Source organism: Cnephaeus nilssonii (assembly GCF_951640355.1).
Source record: "Cnephaeus nilssonii genome assembly, chromosome: 5".
Taxonomy (NCBI): domain Eukaryota; kingdom Metazoa; phylum Chordata; class Mammalia; order Chiroptera; family Vespertilionidae; genus Cnephaeus; species Cnephaeus nilssonii.
In genome coordinates, this window is record NC_137076.1 from 20,276,417 (window position 1) to 20,299,539 (window position 23,123).

The window sequence follows — 23,123 nt, forward strand, 5'->3', positions numbered from 1 at the left end:
TCTGCAGGGTGAATGGCTGTATTCCTGGTCCCAATTAGCATTCCTGGTAGCAGCTGACTTCTCACTTTGGGTGCCAGTCACACGTAGGGTTTGCCTTCACTCTGGGGTTCCTAGCAGGCTACTCCTCTTAGGAGTTTCTCATCCTTTCGCCTAAGGATTCAAGTGGTCAAAAGAAAACACTAAAGGCTAAAATTGGCATGGGGCCTGGTCATTAAACCAGCACAGGTTGGCTGAGTGTGAACTGCTTTGGCTGATGTGGCACCTTAGGGGGTTATGGCTGGCCTTTGCCCCTGCCCCCCAGGCTTAGCAGGACCACTCCAAGGCTCCCGAGTGTCCTGCTGCCGTCTTTGTGGGGCGACCATGACGGCATTTTCAATAGCTCTCTCCTGTTGCCAACATGTTTTTCTTTCTTTTTTTCTTTTTTCTTTTTTTTCACATTTTCCCCTCCTTTAAAGAAAGTGGAAAGATTGTGCAACAAGTAATCTGAGAATCCTGGGAACAGCTGTCTTGGCGGGAAGGAGGATGAGATTTACAGTCTCCAAGCTGCCAGCCTGCAGGAACTCGGGCTCTGGTTAACCAGCCTGACTCCAGCTTATCCCTCTTCCCATGCACCCTTCCCACCTTGGGTTTGTGAGTCTCCATTTTGCCTTCATGGTCCTGGCTTTCCTTTCCCATAAGTTTGTACTGAAGAGCTCTGTTGTGGGCCAGTAGGGGCTTCTGCTATCAGGAAGGACCCATCCTGTGGGTTTGTGTTCCTGTGGCTCAGATGCTCCAGGTCCCAAGGTGGGAGCCTGTGACTCTGCACCACTGAATACAACCATTGCCACCCATCCCTCACAGGAAACTGCACTCACTTCCCAGGCAGCTCTTCCAGCAGCTGCTCATGATGGGTCCATGGAGCCGGACAGCCCCGGTTTCTGCAACCAGTTACAGGTGGTTCTGCTGGGGCAGGCATATTAGAGGTATTTTACTTGGTCTTTGGGGGCTTAAATAGTTTTTCCCTCCTTGTGTTTCCATTTGTATTGGAGCTGAAATTCCTGAAAGGGCCTATATTTTGTCACTGGTATTACTAAGTAAGAGTCAGTTCTGCCGATACAGCCCAGAGACATGAGTCACCAAAAGAAACTGAGCAGAGGCACTAACTCGGGGACCCCTCCTCTGGCTGCTGTTCACAGACAAGGATGCTGAGGGCAGATCAGGGCATGGGACTGGTCCTCGGGGTCATTTTGCAGTTCAAGGAGGCGGTGTGCTCACAGAATAGGGGAGGAGGGCAGGCATAGCTTTCCCAGCCCAGTCCCATTCTACCACATGTTCTCCCACTCAGCAGCACGCAGTGCTTTTAGCCTCTTCCACCACATTTTCTGAGCCCAGCTCCAGGTTGAAGTGTGGATCTGCTTGAGAGTTCAGTATTGGGAGGACAGAGTGAGTACAAGTGTCAGCATCCCACTGCCCCTAAGGCATCTGTAGACCTTATCTGGGCAGGCTAAAGGTGCCCCAGTTCCCCCTTTCCACTGATGTCTCAGGTGGCTATGGCAGAGCTGTGGCTTCCCTGTCACCAGTGCTAGGATCCTGTCGACCAAGCTCATGGGGCCAGGGATGTCCTAGGATTCCTAGGATTCTTCATCCTGTTTCCCTCCATCATATTGCTGATGTCTGGCTCTTTTTGGGTGGGGGTGGACACACAACTTGTGTCCCTCTTAGGAGCAACCCTTGGCATCGACTACTAGGGCTGGGACCTAGGTTCAGAGTTGTGGGGTATTTCTTTTGGGCTTGGCCTGGTCTTCTAGTTGCAGCTGGAGCACACTCCAGCTATTTTAGTCTCCTCTTTTCCTTTTCCCAGGATTGAAGCATGTGGGTGTTTTTTAATAGCTCCAGGGGGAAAGGAATGCTTTATGTTTTGGAAAGATTTGAGCTGGAAAGTGCAGGCAGAGGCCATGGGGCATTCTTCCCAGACAACCAGCCTCAGCTTCCGACCCACAGAGTCTCTGAGGGACTTGGTCCCAGTCTGTTCTTGGGACCTGCTGTTGCCCGCTCCAAGGGTGTGCCGCTTGCTCTCAGGGCAGTGGAGAGGCCCCTGGTGGGGATGGGGGAGAAGGCAGAGACCTGGAGGACTGGGCTGTAACCAGTCTGCCCACACTGCCAGGTGACCCCTCACACACCCACATGCAGCTGGCGGGATTCTGGGGCGGGGCTAGCCTTGTGGAATGTGCCCTGAGTGAGAGGCTGAGCCAGTGGGCGGGTTTTTCCCATGCGTGCACTGGGAGGCCATGGGAATGCAGTCGTGTCCATGCATCCGGGACTCTGGCAGAGGCATCTGCTCTGCTGTTTGGGTGGGAATGACCCTATGCTTCTGCCTGGTCAAGGGGAGCTGAATTCCATGCCCCAGAAAAAGAAAGGACGACTTTCCTCCTTGGCCTGTTTTTATTTTATTCTACACCCCCATCCCCCTTAACTGTGTCTGTAACTGATTTCTCTTTTTATAGTTTATTTTTTTGTTTCCTGGGGTTTGTAGGAATGCAGAAATGAGATGTTAGTTGTAGATGCTACACCCGAGAGCCCCTGTCTTTTCTTCCCTCTACCCAGGTCCTGAGTAGGGCCAAATCACCTTCCTGAGATGGACAAGGTGCAGCAAAGCAGGCCCAGGGGGATAAGCTCAGAGTGAGTGGGGCCTGATGGCATCGAATACCAGGCTGGTAGGACAGGCAAGTAGAAAGGAAGAGACCTCGCACGTTAAAAGGCTGGTAAAGTAGATGCTGTTGTGCATTCAGGGTGTGCATGGGACCCAATCCTGGAAGCAGTTTTGTATAAAAGCATAAACGGGCATGGGTGGTTTTGGAGACGTCCATGGCCCTTGTAATGGGAAGGTGGGTCTGTCCCTGCTCTCAGCTGGCCAGGCTGGGGCAGGGCTTCTAGTCTCCGGCGCCGTTCTCTGGTGTCCTGTCAGCGAACAGGGCACAGGAGGCTGGCTCGGTCTGCAGTTCTTCTGTTCTTGTGACTTGGAACGGTACATTCCACACCATTTCTCTCACACTGGTTTCTCTCTCCCTCTATGTAGGTCCTGCCTAATCATTGGACACGGACTCTTAATAAAACGGTCTTCAGTTCCAGATTCCTTCCCAGCAAGCTCTAGCTTAAGTCCATTTTCTTCTGTGAAAGGGACAGGACTCCATCAAGTTATGGAATTCCTCAGAGCCCTGGGCCTGTCCCCAGGGTGCATTAGTCATGTCCATCAGAGCAGCACACGCCTAGTCCCGCCTCCGGGAAGGCTGCCTTGCCTGGCTGGCCGCCCGGGCCTCCTGTGTACAGACTGCCCGGCTGTCCCGCCCAGCCTCCCTGGTCGTCTGGGCTCCTCTGGGTGGGTGGCATCTCCCAGAGTGATGACAATCTCGCTGCACACGCATGCGTGTGGTGCTGCTCCATGTGCAAGGCCCCATCACAAGTATGTTTTCTCTCTCTTCATCCCTCTGTCTCTTTCTGGGATTCTGGATCCTAACCACTTCCCTCCTGGACCTGGCAGTGACATGTAGATCCCAGAGGAGATCTCATTCACCCTATGGAAGAAAGAACACACTAACACCTAGAGCTTTCCCAAGTGAGGAATGGGGGCTGTCCCTCAGCACACCTTCTTTTCAGTGGCCCATGCAGCTCCGTCAGCCGAAGGCTATCACCAGCCACAGCTCACTCACAGCCCCTGGAGTCCTTCCATTTTTGTTGTTCCCGTGGTTGCCTATTAGGCATTTTTCCAATTTCTTTAGCCTCTTCTAAAGTCGCATAGGAAAAGGACCTCTGGGCCGCCTTTTGTCCTTTCCAGGTGAATAGGAGCAGGCTGCAGTGGGGCTGGCCACTGGTGAGGGCATTTGGGGAGGCAGCTGTGACCTGGCCCCTGGAGCCCATCGTCTCTGCCCCCAGTAGTGTCAGGGTCTGGGCTAGTAGGTGAGAAAGGGCTCTCAAAATCCAGGGCACTGAACTGGTCAGTGGTAAGGGCATCAAAGCCCTTAGAGCCAGCTCCCTGCACATGTCTGAGGGACATGGCCAGTGCGAGCACCCTCCTATTTTTCAGTTCCCTGGAATAATGGCATCTGCTGGGAGTTTGGCAGGCCAGGGTGGCCGCATCATATAAGCCCTCTGAGAGGCACTGAATAGGCTTTTTTTGCTCTAAAAATAAATATTGGCCCTTTTTTGGTCATGAATCCAGCATCTTAGCAGAAAATTGCCTGGTGTGAAAAGTCCCCTAAGGAACAGCATCAGCCTTAAAGGAATATTTTTTAATTTTTTTTTTTAATATACTTTGTGCATATTTCAAGACCTTGCCATCTGCTGGTGTCTTGGAACCAGCCTTCTGGAATTGGAGCTGGCTGGAAGAGGTGCAGTTCACCATCCGCAGGCCCAAGCAGCTCTTGCTGCCTCAGATTGGCCTTGGCCTTGGGTTCTAGCTCTAGCCTCCCACCCCCACACCCAGCCTCTAGGGTCTTGCTGTGATGCTGTGAGGTCCAGGCTGCTCTCTGGTCCTCTGGCCAGTCAACTTTCAGTCAAGCACTCTTTGCCAAACAGACTATTTTGAGTTGCCCTTTGGCCTGTGCCTGATGTGTTCCCAGCACAGTTTGGCCTAGCTGAGGCCAGGGGTCTTTTTGCCCAGAGATTCCCAAAGGACAGTTGGGAAGTGGCTGGCACTGTCTTTCTGGGAAGATTCTTAGAACAAATGGAAGCCTGGATTCCCACAGTGTCAGCCTGTGTGCCACCCCACCACCCCTTCCCACACACTTGTACATGGGCTGTAGTCGCAGATTACAGAGTCCTTGCACCCTCTCTGTTCAGGGATCCTGTCCTTCTCGCCCGTGGGTTTTCATCTGGCAGAGAACATGATCTTTAAACTCGAACTCTCACCTGTGCCCAGTGCCCCAGGCACAGAGCAGAGCCCACTCCTTACTGAAGACCCTGTGCTCAGACAGTGGGAGGTGCCAGCCAGGCCTCAACTCACCAGCTGGCTTCGGGTCCTGAGGACTTGCTGAGGGATGGGAGCCCACTGGTGCCAAGACGCTATTTAGTTCAGTTTAGGGCTCCTTACCTTTTCCCTGCCCTTACTCTCCATCCTGTCTCCTTCCCTTGATTTGGGGGGTGTGGGAGGAGGAATCAGTGTTTTAATCAGATTTTACAAAAAACGTTTTAATTCTTTGTACAATTACCATCCTATGTAAAGATGACATTTGTGTTCAGTTCAAGATTTTCATGGAATAAAGATCACACAGTACTTGAGGCCATCTTCATGTAACCCTTTCTAGAGAGTTTTGTGTGGGGGTGTCTTGGGGCTGGTGTGTCGTGAAGCCGTGCACCTGTTTTGTCTTCCTACCAGTCACTCCAACATGAGGCTCGGGCCACATGAGCCAGATGCACTCTCCCAAACAGGCTCCAGCACCCTTGGTTCCCCCCGCCGGTTCTTTTAGTCCTCTGGTCCTGAGCGTATGCTTTGTGCCTCCAGCCTCTCTCCCACTCTAAGGCTATCCTACCCGGCACTGCCACGGAGCCCTGGAGTACTCCCAGTGACCTTTCCAAGGCAGCCAAGACTTGTTCCCTGGAACCCCCAGGGTCCCATTGCACTCTGTCCCCCTGAGTTCTCATATGGGCCTCTCTCCCCGCTCAGAGCCTACGGGGAGATAGGACTCAGAGCCACCATCCCTCTTGTATGGTGGCAAAAACAGTGCTTCCCCAAGTGCACAAGATGACAGGCCACCCCAACCCTCTTCCCATGACACAGTGTCTTCTGGTCAGGATTTGCCCACTGGCCCTCTTCCCCCAGTTACACACACACACACACCAGGCTCCCCAAAAGCATGCCCCGTGTATGAACAACTGTCCCCGCCTCCCTCGACATGCAGTTTCTGTTCATGGAATTGATGCTGGGAGAGGATCCTGTCTGGGAGGAACACCCAAGCCTCTTCCGCTTCTTTGGTGGCCACAGCACTGAGCTTTCCCCCAGCACGAGCAGGGTCCCTGTGGTTCTGGGCCCTGGCATCTTCAGTACAATGCTTCCCCCATTCCCCACCATGTAGCTGCCAGAACCTATGGCCTTGATCCTGCAAATCACCTAAACTGTCCCTTTGTATGTCTCACCCACAGTAGTATCCCTTTCCCCAGGTGTCCTGCTGTGACCCAGAGTCCTGAGCCCTGTCTCTTGGAATTTTTAGTGTCCCAGTTTGGGGCTGGGCCTACAATTCTCATGTCCCAGGTGTCCCGATTGCTGCCATTTGTATGAGGATGTGTGTCTAGCTGCTGAGGTCTGTGTCACTGTCTTGTCTCTCGCATGGAGTGGTGAACTCTTGCAAGGCATCAGATCCCTTATCCCTTTGGTTGGCACATGGCACCCTGAGGCTATGCACCTCACAGAACCTTAGCATGGCCCTCCATGAAAGCAGCTATGAGAAGAGGTAGCCCTGCTTTGGGCAAAGCCTATGTCTTCTGACCCTAGCAGCAAGAGCCAGCATCCTGGCAAGGAGCCAGGGGATGCCAGGCAAAAGACGTGAGTCCAAAAGGCGCTGTGGGTTCCAACTTCCCACCTGGTGGTTAGCAACTTCATCATTTCCCAGCCCGTGAGCACCGGCCTGGCTTCTCTCCCTCCCTCTCCCTGGGGTTTGCATACCAGTGGAGTTTGGCGAGGGGCATTCAGCTGGCTAGTTCCGTAGAGTGGGTAAGGGGGGCATGCTGGCTCTTAGCGCACTCCTCACAGATGTGTCCCCACAGTGGCGGCACCAAGCTGTTGTCCTCTGAGGAACCAGGGCACATACTGCCTTCTCCCTGCAGCACGTCCACTGCGTACCAACACAGCTTTTCTGAGGCCACTCTCCCGAGAGGAGGGAGAAGCTGGCCATGGCATTGAGCATCTCCCTGTTTGCTCCTGGTGGTTCCTGGGAGGTTTGCTGGCTGGCCTGCCTTCTTCCCTTCCCCCTCACCCCCCCCCCCCTAAAGTACTCACACACTGTGGCCTTCCATGTGTCAGCACTCTCCTCACCTGTCCCATGGCTCTGTGGCCAGACTTTGGCTCAAGCCTGCACCACATCTCTCACCCTAACTGAAGCTATTTGCCTCCTTCTGGGGGGATGGGAAGGAGTACACCTCAGTCATTGGAGGCAGCTGTGTGGCTCCTTTACACTTGTGTGATCCAGGGCAGTCCCTTGACTTCTGAGCCTCACTTTGCTCATCTGTCACATGGTTATGATCATTTCCAACACCATAGTTATTCCAAGACAGTGGGTTAGGGTGCAGACACTCAGATTGCCTTAGTGACCTGTCACCAGAAAGTAGGGGGAGATGTTGGGCAAGAGGTCTACATAGCTCAACCCCCAGTTCCCAGGTGTTATTCTTTAATGCAGCTAGGGGTCAGGAGTTGGGCAGGGAGGCCTTTCAGGCATGGTCCCAGCTAAGAAAAGTGGCAGGCAAATGGGTAGGTGACACTCCCACATTGTCTTTTTCCCATAACAGACTCTCATACCAGACAATCCAGCCACCCTGTCTCACCGTAACTGGCCCTTCTCCTGAACTCACCCTGTTTTCTCCTGGTTCTGCATCCAAGGCAGCTTAGTCTTCTCCCCTAGACCTCACTACCTTCTCTTTTCCTTCACAGAGATGGCTCCGAAGTCAAAAAAGAAGGGGCACCCTGGGAGGGAGCAGAAGAAGGTACGTGATCATAGAGGTGTCTTCCTTTAGGGGAGTGGTGGTGACCTGCCTCTCTGGGCCCCGGGGGACCCTGGGGCTGGCCCGGAGGTTTCTGCCTGCCTGACATCAGCCTCTGTCTGTCTGTCCGCAGCACCATCACCACCATCACCAGCAGCTGCAGCAGGCCCCGGGCCCTGGGCCCCAGCAGCCACCACCACCTCCCCAGCAGCCCCCGCCACCCCCACCTTCGCAGCAGCAGCAGCAACAGCCACCCCCACCACCCCCACCCTCCATGCCACAGCAGACTGCTCCCACAATGAAGTCCTCGCCCCCGCCCTTCATCGCCGCCCAGGTGCCCGTCCTGGAGCCCCAGCTCCCAGGCAGCGTCTTCGACCCCATCGGCCACTTCACCCAACCCATCCTGCACCTGCCGCAGCCCGAGCTGCCCCCTCACCTCCCCCAGCCACCCGAGCACAGCACTCCGCCTCATCTCAACCAGCACTCAGTGGTCTCTCCTCCAGGTGAGCTGTGGCCATGGCTGCCCAGGTTCAGGGAGGCCCTTTCCCACCCTGGTCTCACCATTCTGCCACTGGGCACTCGGGGCAAACTTCAGATCCCATCTCAGCTTCAGTTGTCTCTAAGGGGATGTCAGCAGCTTCTCAGGGCCATTGTGGAAATTATACAAAACACCCAGGATAGCCTTTGCAGACAGTTACCAAGTCAGTCGTGCTGGGTCAGGCATTGTTGGGTGAAAAAATATGTGACCCCTCTGTAACTCCCAGTTACAAATGGGGGGACACACACTGATCCCAGATAGGAGGGTCAGATGGGGGCATTTAGGACATGCCTGCTTTGAGACTTGAAGACAGGGACTAGGTGGAGGAAGGGAGGGAGGTGGGAGGCACAGGCCACCTGACAGGACAATACTGGTGAGGGCCCGATCCCGTAGACCTTCCTGGCAGCTGCCTTTATTCTGGAGATGGTGAGGACCTGAGGAGGGTGGGGAGAGAGTGCTTGTCAGAGATGGGTAGAAGGTCAGGTTGGAGTAGAACGGCCAGGCTGAGGACCACAGGAGCCTCACTGCCACACTATTGTGTCCTTCTAGCTTTGCACAACGCGTTGCCTCAGCAGCCGTCGAGGCCCAGCAACCGAGCTGCCGCCCTGCCCCCCAAGCCTGCCCGGCCCCCGGCTGTGTCACCTGCTCTGGCCCAACCACCCCTGCTCCCACAGCCCCCCATGGCCCAGCCACCCCAAGTGCTGCTGCAGGAGGAAGAGGAGCCACCCACCCCACCCCTCACCTCCATGCAGATGCAGCTCTACCTGCAGCAGCTGCAGAAGGTGCAGCCCCCCACACCTCTACTCCCTTCCGTGAAGGTGCAGTCCCAGCCCCCGCCACCCCTGCCACCCCCGCCTCATCCCTCCGTGCAGCAGCAGTTACAGCAACCGCCACCACCTCCTCCACCCCCGCAGCCACAGCCACAGCCCCAGCACCAGCCGCCCCCCCGACCTGTGCATATGCAACCCATGCAGTTCCCCACCCACATCCAGCAGCCCCCGCCACCCCCAGGCCCACAGCCCCCCCACCCGCCCCAGGGCCAGCAGCCACCCCCACCGCAGCCCGCCAAGCCTCAGCAAGTCATCCAGCATCACCCTTCACCCCGGCACCACAAGTCGGACCCCTACTCAACCAGTAAGTGGCCTCTGGTTCCTAATCCTAATCCTAACCCAGGGAGGCTGGGACTGGGTCCAGGGTTTTGTCCTTGAGCAGCCAGGCAGGTCAGCTCATGCTTCAGGCTGAGGTTGGAGAGGGGTGGCTGACATGGTGTGGGTGCTTCTTGTAGTGTCTCTATCAGGTATGTCTTGCTTGCAAGCTGAGATGGCTGAGAAGAAGGCCCCCACTGGCCCTCCTCTTAGAACTCAGTCAAGAACGTTTCAGTGTATCGTAATTCCTGCTACGTGGGAAGCCTAGAACCTGGGGGGGTGCTCCAATCTGTGGTTGGAGCAGGCTTCCAGGAGGAGGTAGCCAGAGGATGAGCAGCAGTTAGTTTAACTGATGGGGGGGGGGGGGTTCCAGGCAAATCCAGGGGCAGGTGTGAGCAGTGGGGGCTGTTTGAGAACCTGCAGGAATAGGTGCTCTGCTCTTGATGTCATGAGGCCCATCTGGTGGAGCCAGGACCATGTTGGGGAGAATTGGGCTGAAGATCAAAGGTAGTGTGCTTCCCACTTCCCCTGAAACCATTCCTATCTCCTGCTGCTTGGTCCAGGCTGCCCTATTTTCCGACACAGCATTGGTCAGGTCATGCCCTCTTGCCTTTCTTGGGCATTTGGTATCTAAATGTCTGTAAACAAAACATTCTGGCCAGCCCTGGTGTGGCAGTGTGGCATTGGTGCCTCGTGGTGTACTGACGTACAAGGGTCAGAGTTGAGGTCCCTGTGGGGGTGCAGCATTGCTGCTCACAAATTGAACAGGCCATAACTTTATGTGGTGACTGCTGCTAAACCCAGCAAAAGCTGCCAGGTACCAAGTGGATTGCTGCAGACTTGGGCCAAGAACAGCTGGCTGTCTTCCCTGGGAAAGACGGGTGCTGGTCCTGGCAGCCATGCAGCTGTGCCTCTTCCCATCCGTGAACAAGGCCAGGCTTCCAGTAGTGAGTAGTGATAGGTGATGAGACCTTTAGAAGAGCCAGCAGGCGGGGGGGGGGTGGGGGGGGCAGGTCCCCCAGGTCCCCCAGGTCCCCTCTGGTCACCTGGGTCTATCTCACCATGGCCAGGGAGTGATGTGGATTGGAACCCAGCTAGGGCTTTGGGTCTAAGGCCAATGCATTGGAATCCTAAGGAACTCAGCAGGCATCCTTGGGTGCTGAGCCAGCTCTCAGGCACTGCCACTGGGCCTCCCCTCTAGGTATTAGTAGAGAAAGCCACCAGCCGGCAGGCGATTCCTACAGATCATAGGCCTAAGAGCCTGCCCTAGTCACCTCTGTAGGTGTTCTAAAGGGAGCCTCCCCAGGCAGGAGGCTGTTACAATCGTGTGACTGCGGCTGGCAGACCTAGGCTGGCAGAACCAGCCACCTGGTGCTGGGGGCCAAGGCACAGGCACAAAACTGGTCCTTGCCGTCATGTCATCTCCTTAACAGCTTTTCTGACTCGAGAGAGAGTGTAGGGGAATCAGTTGTGGGTCAACTCCAGGCCCACTAAAATGGGCACCTCTGCCCAAGGGGCCTGTAGAGGGCCCAAGGGTGTCTGTTGGCAGACAGAGGCAGGTCAGTGGCAGGGCAGGTACACAGAGCCTGGGTTAGGTGGTTCAGTGTGAGGAAGGACCAGGAACACAGGCACTGCAGAGCGGTGTCTTTCTTTTGTGGATACTGTGGTGTGTCCCATGGTGGAGCTGGCCAAGACATGTAGGATTCAGCCTGGAGGGTGTACCCTTGCTAGGGTGGATGGAAAAGTTTAGGGCAGGACTTGGTGTCTCCTCCACTGCCCAGTCCTGAGGGGCTGGTCCGCTGTGATCTAGGGCTGTTACCTCACCAATGAAGCTAAGGTGTCAGGCTTCAGTGCCTCGCCACACCTTTCCCGGGACCAGTAGTGGGGCTTTCCAGGCTCCTGCCCTCTATAGGGTGTTTGTACCCTGTGGCTGCCTAGGTCCCTACACCCATTGTTGGGATAAAGATCAGTGGACTGGCCCACCTCCTACAGGAACCACAAGCTCAGGACCTGTTCCCTAACTCTGCTCTGGTGCAGGCCAATTCCAGACTATCCTAGGCCTGAAGCAGCTGTCTAGGCAGGCAGGCCAGGCCACACGGGAACTGCCAGGACCCAGGCTGCCTATTCTGGGCGGTTATTGATGTGCCTTGCCTTTAACCCAGGCATTGCCATAGAACTATCTGGAGAGCTTTTTTATTTTTTTTAAATATATTTTTATTGATTTCAGAAAGGAAGGGAGGAGAGAGAGATAGGAACATCAATGATGAGAGAATCATTGATTGGCCACCTCTGGCACGCCCCACACTGGGGATTGAGCCCGCAACCTGGGCATGTGCCCTGACCAGGAATTGAATTGTGACCTCATGGTTCATAGGTCGACGTTCAACCACTGAGCCACACTGGCTGGGCTGGAAAGCTTTTAAAAAGTTCTCAGACCCAGTCCCCACCTAGGACCAAACGTATCAGATTATGCACTTCTCAAACCTTCCTGATGATTCTGATACAGGTTTTAGATACTAGGACTGAGTGCACGGCTCCACAAAGCCCTGCTCCACGCTGAGCTTGGGGCCTGACTGAGCAGGCCCACAGGCCCCATGTGGCGGGGCTCCCTGGTGGGGCTCTGATTGGATTGGGAGACCAGACTGGGCCCAGGACTAGCAGCCTCCACACCAATCCGGCTGACATGCTCCTTGTCCCCTTTCCTAGGTCACCTCCGTGAAGCCCCCTCCCCGCTTATGATACATTCCCCCCAGATGCAACAGTTCCAGAGCCTGACCCACCAATCGCCACCCCAGCAAAGTGTCCAGCCGAAGAAGCAGGTAAAGAGCAGGGCTGGGCCTCGGCCCCCAGGGCCAGGCACGGGCCAGGGCCAAGGCCGCCTGCCTGCCTCACCGGTCGCCATGCCTGTGCCGTCCCAGGAGCTGCGTGCAGCCTCTGTGGTCCAGTCCCAGCCCCAGCCCCTGGTGGTGGTGAAGGAAGAGAAGATCCACTCACCCATCATCCGCAGCGAGCCCTTCAGCCCCTCGCTGCGGCCGGAGCCCCCCAAGCACCCGGAGAACATCAAGGCTCCCATCCACCTGCCCCAGCGTGAGTGTCCCGTCCACTCTCTGCCAGTGCTAAATGTGAGCTGCTTATTGGCCGGCCAGTCCGCCATGCCTGCCCCATGGGGGATCCATGCCTGCCCCATGGGGGATCCAGGCCCACAGGCTATTTGTGTTCCAGGGCCTGAGATGAAGCCCGTGGACGTTGGAAGGCCTGTGATCCGGCCCCCTGAACAGAATGCACCCCCGTCAGGGGCTCCCGACAAGGATAAACAGAAACAGGAGCCGAAAACACCAGTTGCCCCTAAAAAGGTAGGGTCCGTGGGCCCACAGTGCACCTCACTCCCCTCACCCCAAGGAGGCCTCCATATGGCAGCAGGGCCCCCTCACCCACCCGGTGGTCTCTCTGCCTCACAGGACCTTAAAATCAAGAACATGGGCTCCTGGGCTAGCCTGGTGCAGAAGCACCCCACCACCCCGTCCTCCACAGCTAAGTCATCGAGTGACAGCTTTGAGCAGTTCCGACGCGCTGCCCGTGAGAAAGAGGAACGGGAAAAGGCCCTGAAGGCGCAGGCTGAACATGCAGAGAAGGAGAAGGAGCGACTACGGCAGGAGCGCATGAGGTGGGCGCGGGCTCCGCGGGCGGGGGCTCCTGGGGCGCCCCAGGCCCCAGGCTGACCTGGAGCCCTGCTCTGCTCAGGAGCCGTGAGGATGAGGACGCACTGGAGCAGGCCCGGCGAGCCCACGAGGAGGCACGCCGGCGCCAGGAGCAGCAGCAGCAGAGGCAGGAGCAGCAGCAGCAGCAGCAGCAACAACAACAAGCGGCTGCAGTGGCTGCAGCTGCCGCCGCCCCCCAGGCCCAGAGCTCCCAGCCCCAGTCCATGCTGGACCAGCAACGGGAACTGGCCCGAAAGCGGGAGCAGGAGCGAAGGCGCCGGGAAGCGGTGAGTCAGGGGCCCTGCTGGGGAACCCCAGGGCAGGAGTACAACCCTGGAGGAGTTGGGAAAGGGGACCTGAACTCAGAGAGGGGCAGGAGCATCACTCTGAGAAGTGGGCAGGCAGGGAGACCCTCAAGTGTGTGCTTGGAGCAAGGAACCTGCTTGTCCACACCAGCTGGCCTCGGAGCCACGAGGTCCAGGGAATGGGCCCTAAGGGAGCTGCCGATGCTGGAGGGGTGGGGGTCCTCTCACTCTCTGACTCTTCCCTCCTCTTCCCTCCAGATGGCAGCTACCATTGACATGAATTTCCAGAGTGACCTATTGTCAATATTTGAAGAAAATCTTTTCTGAGAGCACCTAGGTGACTTCTGACTTTGATTTTCTGGCAAAAAGTTGACTCTCCATAGTGTTAGGCGTGGCAGCGGAGGAGGTAGCAGTATCCACAGCCTGTCTCTGGGCCTGGCCCTTGTGCATGCTATGCCAGGGCAGGCCTGATGGGCAGCTAAGGACTGTAGAGCCCGTCTGCCTTACAGCCAGCCGGACGTCCTGCCACCCTCACAGGACATCAGTTCAGAACACGTCTCACTATGAGCAAGTGTCGGCCAGACCCACGTCCGCGTCCCCGCGTGCGGGCAGAGACCCTACTCTCCGCCAAATGTCTACACAGTATACAGAGGACATCGTTGCTGCCGCCACCGTGACTGGTTTTCTGTCCCCGAGAACGTGACGTTCATGACGTCCTGCCTGCCGGGAGTCCTTCCCCACACCCCAGCCTCAGATGCCTGCCCCCAGGACAGCAGGACAGGCCCAAGTGAGCTGGAGGCAAAAGAGGGCACCGGTCCACCCCCTTGCTGGCACTGACTTTGCCTTGAACAGATCCCACCCCTGCCCTCCCCCCACAAGCCTTTAATCAAGAGCCGCTCTCTGTAAGTGTTTGCTTGTGCAAAAGGGAATAGTGCCGTGGAGGTGTGTGTGTCCATGGCAATCCAGAGCGAGGTGACTGTCACGCGCGTGTGGGCCAGCCTCGCCTGGTGAGTGAGGCCACCAACCAAAGTCAGTTCCTTCCCACCTGTGTTTCTGGGTTTTTTTTTCTATATATATATTTTTTGTTGGATTCTATTTTATTTTTAATTCTTCTCCTCCAAACAATGGCACTGCTTATCTCTGAAATGGTGTAATCCTCTCGTCATTGGGCAGCAGCTGCCACTGCGCTGTGGGTAGTGTGTGACTGTGGCTGTATAGTGAAACATAGTTGGCATATCTTCGTTTGAAGTTTGTTGGTGACTCCACCAAACTGGTGTAAAAAACCTCAAAAACCCACAAAAACAAAACAAAACACAAAACACAAAAAAAACTGCCTACATTGTACTCAGTTTCAAACTTTATTAGTCTATTTTTAATTACAAAACCAGAAAGCTGTGTTTTCTTTTTCCAACCCCATTCATTGGCTTCTTTGTTTTTAATGTCAGATCTGTTTTGAGTTGTTTTTTACCAGAAAAGGAAGGGTCGGGCTAGGGGACAAGGCGGGTGCCAGGGCCACAGACTGAGGCAGAGGCTCCTGGCCTGGCACCGGCTTGGTGCCCACCTGCGGGCACTTCCCTCACTTTTTTTTTTTTTTTAAGTTTTATAATTGGAGCCCTTGGTGAGGTTACACGTGCCATGATAACCCACTCTACACCACAACACTGGTGCCTCAGTGTTGGCCATACTCTGGAGTCAGTGACTGGTTTGACTTTCATACAGTGAATATGCATTTGGTCTGTACTGATCATGGAATAAACACATCTCTCTTTTTTAATGCTGGTGTCTCCCTGACATTTCTTTGTGAACCACCTGTTATCTAGGCTAGACCCAGGAGTCTCCAGACCCCAAATCATGTCTATATAACTCGCACCAGGGGCCATCTAGCCCATTTCCCATGGTCTTTCCTGCCATCCCAAGCTGAAGCTGTGACAGGGAGCCCAGGTACCCATTCCTCCCTCCTAGGCAGGTGGTGTGCTCCAGGGAACCTGGCCAGATTCCAGACAGTATTCTCCTACATCCTTGTCCCCTACTCACCGGGGGACTTGGGCCACTTCTCCCACTTTGTCTCCCTCTACTTAACTCTTTTCATTTAAGCTCAGGGTTAACCAGATATTCTTAGGTAAGTGTACATCCTCCCAACTAGGATCCTCCCTCACATGCACACAGATGCACACCCACACATTCCTGCCAGAGAAAGTCCACCAGGTGGCCACCCTTGTCTGTGTGCCCATCTGTAGCCACAAGGCAAGCGGGATACCCAGGAGCAGCCCCTAGGATGAAAGATGAAAGTATATCATTTATATGTATGCAGAGACACAAACTGATTGAAACATTGCTAGCACTGTTTATTAATCCACATCCCCCCTTTATCGGTGTATTGTGTTTGGGATCTCCCAAACCTCCCAGAGAGGTGCAGTTCTGGCATCTAGCCAGCCCCCCCCCCACCACCACCACCACCACCTCTCCTGCGCCCCTGCCCCATCCTCCAGGCTCTTCCTCATAAACACTGTGCTGGTTCAAGTATGACTTACATTTTGGTTCTTTGGGGTTGCTTCTATCTCATCCCACACGCTCCCTCATTTTTGTTCTGACACTTCCCCAGATGCACACAGATCCGACCATTTAGCTGGAGAAATGGTTGTCTCCACCTTCCTTCTAAAGAGTGAATTCTGCCATAGCCCTCTTCACACCTCCCTCATAGGTGTTTCTCTAACTGGGTTATAATTACAACTTGGATCTATTTAATTTCTCTGGCCATTTCCCAGGCCCTCCCACAGTACTAGAAATCTTAGTCCTATACAAGAGTGCGAGGTGTGTACAAGCCCCCACTGTACTGTATGCACGGATCGCTTGGCCAATAATTATGTCAGTGAATCTGAGACTTGTATTAAACACTTTAGACATTTGTAGAAGGGAATTCGTAGACTTTTCACTTATATACTAAAGGTTTTTTTTTTTTGTGCAGTTCTCATTGCAAAAATAAACATTTGTACTGAATATAAAATTACTATCCTGTGACTACTGCTGTCTTTGTTTGAGGGTAGAGCTGAGGGTTAGGGGTGGGGGAGTGAGAGTCAGTGTTGTGTACTAGTAGCAGAGGAAGAAGTAATGTCCCCAGAAGCCCAGTCATGCAGCAAGATTAGAGAGCTCAGGAGGGATATCAGGGTTGTCAAGTGGTCAAGAGAATTGATTTTATAGAAAATGTAAAAGAAACTAAAGCTGTGACGGTCTAATCATGCAAGAAAAGAAGGTTAAGTGCAAGGGAAACAAACATTTGTACAATACAGGCAGAGTAATCATAGACAACTACTTGACGGAGTGCATTGTTTACTAAGGCCGAACCATGTAAACCACTATTCCCTTTAAGTAGCAACCCAGGGACTTAATTATGGTCCCAGGACAGTATAGTGTTCAGCAGTGACAATACAAAGGTAAGATTAACAGTGGAAGGTGGAAGGGAGGGTGAGAGATGACAAAAAGGGGTGAGTGGAGTGTTTCAAATTAGAGGAACCAGTAGAAAAACTACAGATGGGAAAAGCATGTCCAGTGGTGGTGACATGATCGAGTCAATGGATAATATCCCAAACTGATAATAAAGAAGTAGGCACAGCCCAGCCAGCGTGGCTCAGTGGTTGAGCGTTGTCCTATGAACCAGGAGGTCACAGTTCCATTCCCAGTCAGGGCACATTCCAGTGTGGGGAGTGCAGGAGGCAGCCGATCAATGATTCTCATCATTGATGTTTCTCTCTCTCCCTCTCCCTTCCTCTCTGAAAGTTACATATATAAAGAAGTAGGCACATAAGCACACTGAGGTACCCACGATACCAACAGAAAGCCAAAAGCGTTCCTATGGCTGCCAAAGGCTGGGAGGTGGAGCTCAAGACGGCTGCTTTTCTCAGAATCCTGGATTGCTGTTTAGCCAGTTGTACGACTTTGGGCAAATGACTTAATCCTCAAATTGCAGGTTCGTGGTCTGTGATGCAGGAGTGTGATAATAGCACTTCCACGTAATAGGGTTGTTATAAGGGTTAAATAAGGGACCGTGAAATAGGGTCTTGGGGAACGGTTGCAAAACGACGAAGTCTCTTGCCCGGCCCAGGCCCACTTCCTCTTTCGGCCACAGTCCCATTGATGCAACAGGCCCGGTTTTCCGAGGAGTCAAGGGCATCCCCTCCTCCACTTGCTGCGGAGCCCGGGCCTCAGCACCTGCGGCTGGGCTCTCGGGCGGGACCTGTCGCCTGCACGTCAAAATGACCGCCACAGTCCAATCACCGCTGTGCAGGGGCGGGCCGAAGGGTCCACTGGGCCAACTGGAGGCTAGCGCGGGGTCGAGGCTGCAGGACCCACCGTTGAAACCAGAGCTGGGCGAAGGTGCTGTTAGATCTCTTGGAGCCAGGCCGAAGGGTGGGTCGCGCGCTCCCGGGGGAGGGGAACTCCCGGGAGATGGCGTCCGGGGACTCCTGAGGGAGACCTCAGGCCGCAGCAATAGCCCCAGCCGCCCTCCTAATCTCAGCGGTGGCGCGGGCTGCCCCCTCCTCACTCTTCTGGGTCCGCTTGGCCCGCCATATTGGTCTCTGGCACCGCCCCCTTGCCTCATTGGCCCGGGTCCAGGCCGGCCCCCAGCTCATTGGCCCAGCTTTCTTGCTCAGTCCTCCGCCCAAGGTTAGACCCCGCCTTCTCTCCGCCCACACACCTAAGCCACGCCCCCAACCCTGACTAGGCTCCTGGGCCAGGTTGGGTCCACCCTTCCGGCTGGTAGGCCACACCTACCCTTCAGTTCCCCGCCCCTTCGCTCCAGGTTCCTCGCGTTTCACGCAGGTCTCCCCCTCCTCCCTGTTCTTGCAGGACTCCGATCTCCCTCTGGAGTTACACCCTCACCCACCTGCTGCGGGAATCCTTCTAGGCCACGCCCCCATGTTAAGCCCCGCCCACCGCTCTAGCTCCTCGCACCCCTGCGCCCCAAGGTTCCTCCCCACCCACCGAAGCCTGGTCCTCGCAGGCCCCACCCTTGCACCCTAGTCCGGTTCCCTGTGGCCATCGCGCCCAGGTGTTGAGCTGGCGCTCAGGTAAGTCGTGTTCTCTCCGTGCGTTCCGCAAACCCCGACGGCACGGAGGGACCCCAGGCTAAAGGCGGTGGGCTCCGCGGCCCGGACCCCGCCTCGCCGCTGCTGCGCGCGCCCCTGGCCGCGAATCCCGACGGCAGCGCAGTCGTCCCAGGACGCGGCGACATGCCCGAGCTGGTGGTGACGGCTCTGCTGGCGCCGTCGCGCCTCACCCTGAAGCTGCTGCGCGCCTTCATGTGGAGCCTGGTGTACTCGGCGGCGCTGGTGGCCGCCGCCGTCTATGGCTGCATTGCGCTCACGCACGTGCTGTGCCGGCCCCGGCGCGGCTGCTGCGGGCTGCCCCGGCGCTCGGCACCCGTCTGCCTGAGCGACCCTGAGCTAGGGGAGCACTGCTTCCTGACCCTCAAGGTGAGCGCACGGGGTTGCCGTCGGGGCTGCGGGGCTCGAGCAGGCTGGGAGGCGGGGCTGCGGCTTCGTGAGCTGAGCGCTAAGGGTGGAATCCAAATCTAAGGCCGAGGTGGGGGGTGGGGGGTGTTGGAAGGGCGGGTTCCCAAGCATAAGGAAGAGGGGTTCCCCAGATCTTAGACTGTGCCTCCCCCAGAGCTCGGGCCTGCGCCTGCACTATGTCTCCGCTGGACGCGGCAACGGGCCCCTCATGCTTTTTCTGCACGGCTTTCCCCAGAACTGGTATGTCTGAGGCCCAGGGCACTGGGTGCACAGGGCTCGCGGGAGGGGGAACTCGGACCACCAGGGCACCCAGGAGGCAGGACCCGGGCTGGGTAGACTGGGGGCGAAAAGACACAGGGCTCAGGTGGGGCGCTGTGGGACAGGTCCATAGGAGGCCCCAGGGACCAGAGGCTCCAGGGGATGAGACATAGAAGAATGGATCTCTGTTAACACTGCCCGGGATGGGCCTCTGCTAGGTGTGGGATGGAGGTGCACCTTGGGGACCCTGACTCAACCTCCCTTCCTCTTCTGCCTGCTCGACAGGTTCTCCTGGCGCTACCAGCTCCGGGAGTTCCAGAGCCGCTTTCACGTGGTGGCTGTGGACCTGCGTGGCTACGGCTCCTCTGATGCACCCAGGGATGTGGACTCCTACACTATGGACTTGCTGATGGCGGACATCCAGGACGTCATCCTGGGCCTGGGTGGGGATGTGTCCCCATCCCAACCTTGGCCTTCCCCACCCCTGACTCACCTCTGCCTGGTGTCTCACTCCCTCCGTTTCCTCTGATCCCTCAGGTTACTCCAGGTGTATCCTCGTGGCCCACGACTGGGGTGCACTTCTCGCCTGGAATTTCTCCATCTACTACCCATCCCTGGTGGAGCGGATGGTGGTGGTCAGTGCTGCCCCCATGTCGGTGTACCAAGGTGTGTCAGGCAGTCCAGGGCGCTGGAATGCGTCTGTCTGAAGGAGCATGTGTCTGTGTCTACACTTCTCGGTCCATCGGTCAACACTCCTGGGGCTGGGGGGTCGGCCGCGAACCTGGGTCCCTTCCCCTGTGGCACTCCCAATCTGCAATCAATGACCGTCACTTAGGAGTAACTCACATATTTTGAGCACTTACTGTCACAATTTCTCTGACAAGGAGCCTCACACAATAACCTTCACAAGCCACCTCGGCTTAGGAAAGTGTTATTATCCCCATGGTCCAGTTGGGGAAACTGAGAGAAGTTAAATGGCTTTCTTCTGGCAGTGAAGGCATAGGTCACTAAGCAACTACAGTAGCACAAGATGCCATCTCTGGCTACCCAGTGCTCATCACATCACCTGATTTTAATTCCCAGCATTGCAGTCATAGCTGAATACTTGTTCTCCACCCCTACCTATCCCCCCCCTCCCCCCGTCTCTCTCTGTGTCTCTCTTGCTGTTGTTTCTTGCCTGTTTCCATCTCTAGACTGTCAGCTCCCTGAGGACAAGGGAGTTTTGTCTGTCCTGTTCACCACTGTGTCTCCAGAGTCTAGAACAGGGCTTGGCACACAGTAGGTGCTCAATAAATGTTCGTTGGATGAAGCAGGCCTGGGCAAGGAAAGCACACCAGTGGAGGTGGGCGCTCCCAGGAGCTGCAGAGGGAGGTGCCCCGTTCTGTAGGTACAGTGCCTACTCAGCAGGAAGGGCAGCTGGTGCCAGGGTAAAGGGGGACGTCAGGTGTCTTCACGGCTCAGACAGGCTGCAGTTGCCTGCCTGAGCGTTGGTGCGTCTGTGTGCCTGACCTGGGTGTGTTTAGGGGTACGGGGATGTGGAGCCATCCCAGGCCCAGGCCTCATGTCTGCATTCCCCCCCTCCCCAGATTACTCAATGCGCCACATTGGCCAGTTCTTCCGTTCCAACTATGTGTTCCTGTTCCAGCTTCCCTGGCTGCCCGAGAAGTTGTTGTCCATGTCTGACTTCCAGGTGAAGTAGAGTGAAGGCCTAGGGTGGTGGTGGGTAGAGGGCAATTGGTTGGGTAGATGGAGCACTGAAGCCAGAGTCTTGCTTTGTTCTCAGATCCTGAAGACCACCCTCACCCACCATAAGAGGGGCATCCCACGCTTGAGCCCCAATGAGCTTGAGGCTTTTCTTTATGACTTCTCACAGCCCAGTGGCCTCACTGGGCCCCTCAATTACTACCGAAACATCTTCAGGTAAGTCCAGACCCAGGCGGAAGCTCAGGAGAGTTGGTGGGGAAGGAGGTACGGGCTGCCATACTTCTTCTGCCTGTCTTGTCTTGGTCACAGGAACTTCCCCCTGGAGCCCCAGGAGCTGGCCACGCCCACCCTGCTGCTGTGGGGGGAGAAGGACCCCTACTTCGAGCAGGGGCTGGTAGGGGCCATCAGCAGGCGCTTTGTGCCCGGCCGGCTGGAAGCCCACATTCTGCCAGGCGGGGGGCACTGGATCCCACAGAGCCACCCTAAGGAAATGCACCAGTACATGTGGGCCTTCTTACAAGACCTGCCGCACTAGCGGCCCTTGCTCACTGGCCTGCGTGCACCTGGGAGACCACACAGTGTGCACTCACAGGTGCTCTCTTGGATCATGCAGAGGGGTGGAACCCCTAGATTGCACACAAGAGCATCGGTGGGTGTCCTGGAGCACACCAACCCATATACTCACAGGCATGAGTGTGTACCTGTGAGCAAGCACGTTGACTCCAGGAAACCAGGGATGCCTCTACTCCGTGGAGCTAAATGCTGTGTTCTCTCTCCCTTCCCTGGGGCCCCAGTTTTCTTGCCAAAATCAGCACCCCGAAACCCTGAAAGTAAACTTTTTATTTCCTGTCCCTAGCTTCTATCTCCATCCAGTCAGGGTCTTCAGCTAAATGCTGCTTTGTCCAGTACAGTCCTGGTAGTCACATCTGGCTACTTCGATTTAATTGCAAATTAATTAAAATTAAATACAATTAAAAATTCAGTTCCTCAGTCACACTAGCCATCTTTCAAGGGCATCAACATAAAAAGTTCTATCGGCCTGGCCCGTGTGATTCAGTGGGTGAGCATTGACCCATGAACCAGGAGGTCACTGTTTGATTCCCTGATAGGGCACATGCCCGGGTTGCGGGCTTGATCCCCAGTGGGGGGCATATGGGAGGCAGCCGATCGATGATTTTCTCTCATCATTGATGTTTCTATCTCCCTCTTCCTTCCTCTCTGAATCAATAAAAAAAATATGTTTTTTAAAAAGTCCTATCAGACAGTGCTGATGAGGATGTTCCTAGTGCAGGGGGCCTCCTGCTTGGCTCCTGACCACCTCTCCAACGGGGGACCCCTGGGGAGGCAAGTGGGTGCCCAGAATCCTCTCCAGCCAGGCCCTGGGCAGCGCCCTCCCATGACCACCCAGTCTTAACTCCAGGCCTTGAAAGGTCAGGTTCTCTCACAGCAGCCTGGGAAAGATGCCTGGGGTCTTGTCTCAGGCCCATGGGAAAACAGCTCTTGGCTCCCTTAGGATAGGTGAGATTCTGGATTGGGCACAGGAAGGGACCAGCTCGCCGAATGGCCATCCAGGGTCCGAGGCCTGCTTCTCCGGCTCTTGGAGTCATCTGTTCCAAATTCGCCAGTTTCTGTTGATAACTATTGGGGCCCCAGGCTCCAACCTCCCAGTGAGGGCGGTACAAGTCAAGGGTGGATTACCCGCCTCAGACTAGTCACAGCATCCACCTCTATCTCCCTAACCTTTGTCTGGCCTTTGGGGACAGTACCATGACCCACAGCATGACAGATCTCTCTGGGGATCCAGCAGCTCATCCACACATTCTCATCTCTGAGGGGCCTGCCTGGCCAAAGCCAGCCTGTTGGTCACACCAGTCGGCCCTCCCTTGTCTCCAATGTAACAAACATCCTTTATATATATATATATATTATTGATTTCAGATAGATAGATAGAAACATCAATGATGAGAGAGAATCATTGATGGGCCACCTGCTGCACACCCCCTACTGGAGATCAAGCCCGCAACCTGGGCATGTGCACCGACCAGGGATCAAACCCTGACCTCCTCATTCATAGGTCGACGCTCAACCACTGAGCCACACCGGCCAGGCCCAATGTAACATCCTTTGGTTGTGGGTGGCAGGAACAAGCACCAGGTGTTACCGCCGTGGGGTCAGACCGGACCTGGGCTCAGCAACCTCGGTACTTGAATTCAGCTGGCAAGGCAAGAACTCAGAGCAAAGACTCAAAACTATAAGAGAAAGTTTATAAAATCACAGAGATGAAAGAAGTAATTTGTAGA

The 23,123-nt window shown here is 55.5% G+C and overlaps 2 protein-coding genes across 5 annotated transcripts in view; both read left to right on the top strand.

Annotated features, from left to right (window-relative positions):
* BRD4 (bromodomain containing 4) overlaps positions 1-16,306 on the top strand; it is an 84,452-nt gene extending 68,146 nt beyond the window's left edge. For 2 of the 4 annotated variants that reach the window (XM_079770602.1, XM_079770604.1), the window contains exons 12-19: positions 7,616-7,668; positions 7,799-8,168; positions 8,753-9,337; positions 12,055-12,435; positions 12,571-12,701; positions 12,807-13,012; positions 13,090-13,333; positions 13,610-16,305. In XM_079770602.1, the coding sequence (XP_079626728.1) occupies positions 7,616-7,668; positions 7,799-8,168; positions 8,753-9,337; positions 12,055-12,435; positions 12,571-12,701; positions 12,807-13,012; positions 13,090-13,333; positions 13,610-13,678 (2,039 nt within the window). In that variant the 3' untranslated portion in view covers positions 13,679-16,305. Of the gene's footprint in view, positions 1-7,615; positions 7,669-7,798; positions 8,169-8,752; positions 9,338-12,054; positions 12,436-12,570; positions 12,702-12,806; positions 13,013-13,089; positions 13,334-13,609 lie in introns of all 4 variants that reach the window. The other 2 variants (XM_079770603.1, XM_079770605.1) reach the window with 2 other exon arrangements.
* Positions 16,307-16,995: 689 nt separating this feature from the next.
* EPHX3 (epoxide hydrolase 3) lies at positions 16,996-22,631 on the top strand. Its single transcript, XM_079770625.1, has 8 exons — positions 16,996-17,755; positions 18,197-18,822; positions 19,016-19,101; positions 19,405-19,562; positions 19,657-19,785; positions 20,706-20,809; positions 20,903-21,039; positions 21,133-22,631. The coding sequence occupies exons 2-8, from the start codon at positions 18,580-18,582 to the stop codon at positions 21,356-21,358; spliced, it is 1,083 nt and encodes a 360-aa protein (XP_079626751.1). The 5' UTR covers positions 16,996-17,755; positions 18,197-18,579; the 3' UTR covers positions 21,359-22,631.
* Positions 22,632-23,123: the final 492 nt, after the last annotated feature.